The sequence below is a fragment of the Leptodactylus fuscus genome, chromosome 10 (assembly GCF_031893055.1).
Source record: "Leptodactylus fuscus isolate aLepFus1 chromosome 10, aLepFus1.hap2, whole genome shotgun sequence".
NCBI lineage: Eukaryota > Metazoa > Chordata > Amphibia > Anura > Leptodactylidae > Leptodactylus > Leptodactylus fuscus.
This window is the reverse complement of record NC_134274.1, coordinates 21,511,313-21,519,975: the sequence shown is the minus strand read 5'-3', so window position 1 is coordinate 21,519,975 and position 8,663 is coordinate 21,511,313. Positions and strand designations below refer to the sequence as shown.

The following is an 8,663-nucleotide window of genomic DNA, read 5'->3' as shown; positions in this document are numbered from 1 at the left end:
GTCAAAGGTTGTAGTCCTACCATTGACAACACAAAACTAAGTGTCCCCTCCAAAATAATTTCCTTTCCCTTTTTTGACATTTATCTGGATATTTTTTTAAAAAACTGCAAAAAAATTAAATAAATATTGAACAGCTTTTCAAACCAGGTTGTGGTTTGAGCTACAGATGTAGACTTCCAAGTAAGTAGTTCTAATAGACTGGTAATTTAAGAAGTGAATAGATGCTAATTCTGGTTTTCATTTTAAGTAGGGAAGGCTCCTTCTATGAGGATAGAGTCATATGGCAGATGGAGAGTTGATTTCGGAAGGATGGGTCAATTATTGAGAGACAGTAAGCCCAAAGCACTGAATCCAGATTGTACATAATAGGGGATGGGGCTGATGGAAGAATATTACAACATGTTTTTGTGTAACCTATCCTTACATACTTTGACTACTGCTTCTTTCACATCCTTGTTTCTCAGGCTGTATATAAATGGATTTAACATAGGAATAACATTGACATATAGAACTGATAACATTTTCCCTACATCCAGTGAGTAGGAGGATGTTGGTTTCATATACACCCCTACTACTAAGACGTAGAAAAGTATAACAACTGTAAGATGGGACCCGCAGGTGGAGAATGCTTTGTGCCTTCCTTCTCTAGACTGGATCTTAAGAATGGCAGATATTATATAGATATAGGACATTACGGTAAGAAGGAAGCAGCTAAAGAGCAGCACAACACCTTCAGTAAACATTGTCATTTCTATAGCCGTGGTGTCATCACATGATAATTTAAGTAATGGGGTCACGTCACAAAAGAAATGGTTAATCACATTTGATGCACAGAAACTTAAGACCGAAGACAGAATGGTAACTGGAAGAGCTGCAATGAAGCCTGAGGTCCATGCTGCGAGTGATAACCAGAAGCAGGTTTTTGGGCTCATAACTTGCGTATATCGAAACGGTTTGCATATTGCCATGTAACGGTCATAGGCCATTGTAGTGAGCAAGAGATACTCAACACTTGCAAAAGAATTAAAGAAGTAGAGTTGTATCATGCATCTATTTCTAGACAGCTTTTTATGTCCGGTGATTAAAACATACAACATGTATGGCGCTGTGACTGTGCTATAGGAAAAATCTAAGAATGACATGTTACAGAGAAAACAGTACATGGGTTTTTGCAAGTGAATGTCCCAGAGGATCACAGTTATGATGACTAGGTTGCCAAACACTGTAAGAACATAGATTAATAGGAATATCAAAAACAGAATAGGTTGTAAATTTGGGGTATCGGAAAAACCCCAAATGATAAATTCAGTTGCTCCACTTTTGTTTCCCTTGATATATGAGAGTGATGATGCGGTCATTACTATAAAATACATAAAAATAGATATTACATGGATAAGCCTATATATTTATACATCGTAGATTGTGTCTTTGTGATCATACATTACCAATCTTACATTGACAACTTGTTCAATTATAGTAGTTAAATTGCTATGTACATAGGACAAGCTACTCTCTACTATCTATCCTCCTTACTTTTTTGACAACGGAGTGGATTATGTTCCAAAAACTGTAGTAATAGTTAATGCATTATAAACAGAAGAAATGGAGGAAATTGAGATCTCCACACCTATACATCCTGGTCAGTTGCCCAACTTTTTCTCCTCTTTATGTCTATACAATAGTCTTATTTCTAATTTTTGTGTTCCAATTTGCCCATAAAAAATTCTGTCTAAAAAAATAAGTTTGGCGGTCAGATTCAGAATAGTATGGTCTTTGTTCTATTCTTCTTAATGACACTGACCCTGTATCTAATAGGACATTTCTACTGTAGACATAGATTTGTAGATATTATTTAGGATTGATCCTGAATGATTTAAAGTTTTGTCAATACAAAAATTCAAAAATATCACCCAAATTCCCCATCAGAAAAATGTAAATTTAGTTTAGATGTGGTGCTACCAAAGCTGCTGGATTCTGCAGTAAAATGGGTGGACTATTATTTTGTACAGCTGCATCCCTCCCCCTCCTCATCTCCTCAGTCTACTAACCCGAATTTCTTAATTGATTCCCTTACTTCTCTATTGTGAGCTGTCCCCTGCTTCTACTGTGTATAGTATAGAGACTTGTATGTGTAAAGCAGGGGAAATGAAAGGAGATAAAAGGGCACTTTGTCAAATATGTGTCAGGTATTAGATAACTTAGAAACTTGGTTCTTGTGTTTTATGACATGTGACACCTGATATTATAAAATGCAGAAGCATGCTTCTGGTGTCATATATTAACGTGTTACATACAGATAGCCAATTCTTGACTGTAGGAAAATAATAGATTGAGCTGTACACAGTACAGATGTCACATATGACACCAGAAGCAGGTTTCTGTATTTTATCATTCCCCAGAAATAGTCCATCTTTTCCCTTCCTTACACACAAACCTGTGCATCATACACAGAAGAAGCAGGGTAAAGCTCTCAATAGAGAAGTAATAAAGAAATTCAGGTTTTCACACAAAGGAACCAACATTCATACAACACAAGGAGCAAGTTTCTCTGTTATCTAATATTTGAGACATACTTGTTCGAAGTGTCCCTTTGCCCCCTACTTTTCACACACAAGTCTCTACATTAGTCTCTCTGAGAAACAATCCATATCTTTATTCACACATGTAACAAGATTTAATGGACATTGACAACACTAAAAGAATGTTAGCAACTTTTATTGTGGTCTGTGATAAGATAACACACTACAGTAAATTATCCGTGTCAGTTACACTATGCTATATCTATACCTGCTTCAAGTTTGGCGTGGATAAAATATTTAGGGTGCACAGTAACTCCTGCTATAGTAATGATAATCCAATGTTTTACAATAGGTTTCCAAAATTGATTTCCAAAATATTATTGCAAAATTTCAAAGGAAAGTCTTCAATATTTCATCCTCAAGCATATCTTAAAGTAACATTGTGCATCCTGATGTCAGTGTTGGCAAATTGCATGTTATCGAGCATTAACGGTAATATTTATATGTTTTTGTGGTATAACGTGACTAGTCAGACGCAACCTGGGGATTTACACTGTAGCAAATTAGACACCAGACAATTGCTCTGTTTGGCTCGGGCCTCTATTTTACTTTATTCCCTTGTGCTAAAATATTGGGGGGGTTTAAAAGGTACTTTGAACTCGAAAATTTATGCTAAAGATTTATTTGTAGAGATGTGCAAATGAAATTTTGGGATTAATCCCATACAAGGAGTAGGGTACAATCCTAGAAGCCCAGACAGTGTAATGTACTACTTTCCAGGGCAATTGGGGTACTTTTATCTTCACTGAATTTATATGGACTGTAATAGTGCCATGTAGATATTAATACCACAGGTAATGCCACCTATAGTTATTAATGTAATGTATAGTGCCCTCCAAAGTAACTGTGACCAGTAAATAGTGTATTCCATAATGCTTATCTAATACAAGACGATGTCCCTCAATGTCTCCAACACAGTCTAATGATCCCTTAGTAGCTCCTTACATTGCCCTCACACACTATATAATGACAACTTACTAAACCCCACACAGTATAATATTCCCTTATTGATTCCACACACAATATAAGGCCCTCAGCATTCCTCCTGCAGTGGCACCACATACATCTAATACTACCACAGTGGCCCCTTATACAGTATAATGTCCCTCTATGACTCCAACACAGTATAATGCCCCCTGAGTGGCCCACCATACACTATAATGCCTCCTCAGAGGCCCTCCATACATTTTAATGCCCCTTCAGTAGCCCGCCATACAGTATAATGCCCCTTCAGTGGCCCGCCATACAGTATAATGCCCCCTGAGTGGCCCACCATACACTCTAATGCCTCCTCAGTGGTCCGCCATACATTATTAATGCCCCCTCAGTGTCCCCTCACACATTATAATGCCCCTCAGTCAGATCTCACACAATGTAGTTGAAAAGAAGGGTGTGACTTTGTGAAAAGGGAATGTGAGTTGAAATATAACATTTTGTACTAAAATTGCATCAATATAGATTTTATTGAATATTGAAAATTGATAATGAATATTGAATATTGATAGGTATAAATATTAACACAAATTAGGATCATACATATTTTAGGTAATATAAGGTTGAGTTCACATGGAGTTTTTTGGTCAGGAATTTGGTCAGTAGAGTTCTATTGGGAGGCTTTTTTTTGGAGGCTGATTTTGAGGCAGATTCCTAACCAAAAACTCTGTGTGAACTCAGCCTAAACCTTCAGATAGAAAGTCAATTTGCCAAATATATAATACAATCTGAGTTACTGTGATAAATCTGGTTCCTTTTCAATGTGACCAGGTTTAGGCTGGCTAAGTATAATTAAATGTAGTCTATTCCGTGTACTGTACAGGACTCCTTAGAAGTTCCTGGGCTCTAGAATTAAAGTGATATCTACCTGTTACAGCAGCCCTTTCTGACTTTTGGCTTAAAATATTATAACCTATGGATTCCGTGGGTTTATGCGGGTAAACGCTTTTTAAGTGGATCAGGTTTTTGGTCATGAAGATCGGAAAGCCAAACGCTAGTGTAACAACAGTCTTGAATGTCTGCAATTCACTTTATGCCACTGAGTGGTTACAGATAGGATACTTCACATATCACTTTGTGATAACTTGCCGTGAAAGCCAGGATGTATTTAGAAAAGGAGGAGGAAGAGGAGGAGGGGGGGGGGCGGGATAAAAATAGGAATTACCCTTAAACTAAACCCCTCCCCCACCTAACTTCTACTTTACTTCTATTTAAAAAAAAATTCTATAATTATCCAAGACAGTCTGATAATCCAGTGACGTTCTGTTTCACCGTTTCCGAAACAGAAAGTCACCAGCACTTTCCTCCCTCCCAACCTCATCAATACTTATGTGTCTTTCTGGCTTCTCCCCCCCCCTTTCCTTTTTGCAACCCCTTGAACAGTCTGGAGGTGCATGCAACACATGCTCAGTAGAGATGGCACCTCTATCTCTACTGCACAGATGTCACAGGTACTTGTAGTCTGTGTACACACTAGGAGAGTCTCCAGCCTGTGCACAAGAAAGAAGGAAGAGCCATCTCCTCCAGAGGAACATAGGGAAATATGATGCATGGGGTGGGAGGTGGGTGGTTTGAGTTAGTTAGCTGGGAAGGGCTAGCATTGGGCGGGATAGCTTAGGTAGGGAGATGGGGGGTGTAATAGAGAGAGAGAGAGAGGAGGTGAGCAGTGGGAGGGAGGTAGTGTGGAAGGTACACAGGAAGCCACACCAAGTAAACAAATGCAGAAGATGCCACGAGCTCCCAGAAATCACTCAAAATACTGCTAAAGGTATATGGGTGCACTTATTAACACATTATAGCACTAACAGACCTTTTAAAAAAGTTTTTTTTTGCCTGGAAAACCCCTTTAACTTGGAGTTCAAATATATGGATAGTCAAGAGAACAGACAAAGGATTTAGCTACTTTAATTTTTACTTACTACTTTAATGTACTATTTTTGGTTGGTGTTGTTAGGGCATGCTTTGTATAGTAGAGAAAACCTCCCTCATCTTTCCTCTTGGCTATATATATGCACATATGTGTGTCAAAAATAGTATTTGAAGATAATAACATTTTCTAGTATGTGATATTTTCTTTTTGCCTACGACCCCAGAATATAAAAGGGGTTCATGGGTGAACCAGAAATTGTTGGAAAATTTGTAGTAAACCCAGCTTTTTAAGAACCATAGAGTTCATCCTCATACACCACTCATTAAGAACTAAGCCCTCAAAAATAATAACATGTAACAAAACACACACACACACACACATATATATATATATATATATATATATATATATATATATATATATATTTCAACCTATAGAATAAAGTTAATTTCTTATTTTTACTGGAAGGCCAAAAAGGTCAGTATCGCCATTTTTTACACTCTTACAAAATAATTACGTAAAATGCCAGTGAAAAATAAAAATTGTCTCACAAAAAACAAACCCTTTGCATAGCCCATAGAGGATTATGCAGACCTGTTGTGAAAAGTGTTAGCATTGTACAAGTTTGCAGTTTCTACATGTAACCAAGATGGAGTACGCTGAATTGAACCAAATACATCTAAAATGTACAAGGTGTGAAAACATACTTGTTGTTATTAAAGGGGTTGGCTGTGATTATTTTGACCCCCAAAGAGTTAATCCATACAGTGTCTTACGAAAAAATACACACAAACACACTACTGTAAATTAGGTCCTAATGATAAGACATAAACTTATAAATTCATTGACACCCCTTTTAATTTGCTTTTTATTATACAATTGTCCAGACTAAACCATCTTAACATTAAAGGGTCGTTCCCAGTTGGGACATTTATTATCTATCCTTAGGATATACCATATTTATACAATAGAAACTGGATCCATCTCTGGAATCCTCATCTTTCCTTTGTCTTGCATCCTCCCAGATAGATACTTAGATAGATAGATAGATAGATAGATAGATAGATAGATAGATAGGAGATAGATAGATAGATAGATAGATAGATAGATAGGAGATAGATAGGAGATAGATAGATACTTAGATAGATAGATAGATAGATAGATAGATAGATAGATAGATAGAAGATAGATAGATAGATAGATAGGAGATAGATAGATAGATAGATAGATAGATAGGAGATAGATAGATAGATAGATAGATAGATAGATAGATAGATAGATAGATAGATAGTAGATAGATAAGTTAATGAGTTAATAGCAATCTTTTAAGTGCTTCTTTTACATCATTGTTTCTTAAAGAATATAATATGGGATTTAACATTGGGATTACAATGACATAAAGAACAGAAAGACCTTTTCCTTCATCTAAAGAATAGGAAGACGCTGGCTTCATGTACATACAGGCAATCATCAAGTAGAAGAGAACAACAAGAGTTAAATGTGAAGCACATGTGGAGAACGCCTTATATCTGCCATCACTTGATCTGATCTTAAGAATGGCAGAAATAATATAAATGTAAGAAATCAAAGTCAGCAAAAAGCAACTAAAGACGAACAGAACGCCTTCTCCATATATGACGTATTCAACAGATGAAGTGTCATCACAGGCTATGGTGAGCAATGGCGTGAGGTCGCAAAAGAAGTGGTTAATTTCATTGGATGAACAAAAACAAAGCGAAGAAATGAGGACACTTAAAGGAAAGGCAGCAATAAATCCTAAACCCCAGGTAATGAGGGCTAAAGACCCGCAGGTCCTAATATTCATCATGAGATGATAGGACAATGGGTGACAAATGGCAACATAACGGTCATAGGCCATGGAGGTGAGCAACATGTATTCCATGCTTCCGAAAAAGTTGAAGAAGAATAGTTGGGTCATACAACCCTGGAAGGAAATTCTTTTGATTCCTTTCAAGACAATTTGTAATAAGTTTGGGGTAGTGACTGTAGGATAACATATATCAATAAAAGACATATTGCATATGAAGAAGTACATTGGTTTTTGCAAATGACTGTCCATAGAAACTAGACCAATAATCAAAAAATTACTCAACACCGTGAAAAAATATATCACAAGGAAGAGAAGAAAAAGGATAGCCTTCAAGTCTGGATTGTCGGAAAATCCTAACATGATGAATTCATTCCTGTTGGTCTTATTGGAGGTTTTCCCATTCAAGAAGTCTAAGCAGTAGAGTAATAATATATTATCAATTAATAACACACGAATATAAAATGTGAAGGACACACATATGGTTATCCTGGTATATGTATATCATTTTGGGAACCCATTATTTGTCCAATCAGTATAACCTAATGATGAGGTTGTGTTATATACTGATCAGCTGCAACATTAGAATAACCAGCTTGATATTGCATAAGACACTCTCTTACTGCCAAAACTATTCTGACCCACACTATGGACTCCTGAAGACCTCTGAAGGTGTCCTACGGTATCTGGCATCAGGGTATTGACAGTAAATCCAATCCAAGAAGTCCCATACAGTATGTTGCAAGGTCAGCAGGGGCGTAACTTGAGTGGGTGCAGAGGGTGCAGTTGCACCGGGGCCCAAGAGCCTTAGGGGCCCATATGAGCTGGCATTAGTATTGAGATTGCAGCTTCCATTTGGCCCATAAGTCAAGGAGCCCCATAGATTACCCTAACCACACTAAGGTTGATCAAACTCCTCAGCACCTATAACCATCACTATCAAGATTTCGCTGTAGGGATGAAGTAGGGGGCTCCAAACAAAAAATTGCATCGGGGCCCCAAACACTTTAGTTATTCCACTGAAGGTAAGGCTCTCATAGATATACAATTAGATTGAGATCTTGATATTTGGAGGCCAAGTCAATCCCTTTTACTTTTTTCATTCCTGCATAATTTTTGTACTGTGGTAAGATTAGAGAAGAGTGAATCATTTCAAGACGAATTGCATTCTCATTGAATTTTTCAAAAGTTTTCAAGCCTGAAAATCTTGTGATTCTCATTGGGTAACTCTAAATACACAGAAGACACAATGTCAAATTCAGCATCGCATCTTGTATGTATTAAGGAGCAAGATCAGACTTTAAAATTAAACCCTTAAGAGCGAAGCCATTTTTTGTTTTTGCGCATCTCTGTCACATGATGTCTTATTGTTTGCGGGACAAATTGTACTTTG

The 8,663-nt window shown here is 37.1% G+C and overlaps 1 protein-coding gene across 1 annotated transcript; it reads right to left on the bottom strand.

The window, feature by feature from the left end:
* Positions 1-6,745: 6,745 nt before the first annotated feature.
* LOC142219140 (olfactory receptor 5V1-like) lies at positions 6,746-7,477 on the bottom strand. The gene has a single exon (XM_075288106.1). It carries the CDS (start codon positions 7,475-7,477, stop codon positions 6,746-6,748), a length of 732 nt encoding a protein of 243 aa, XP_075144207.1.
* Positions 7,478-8,663: the final 1,186 nt, after the last annotated feature.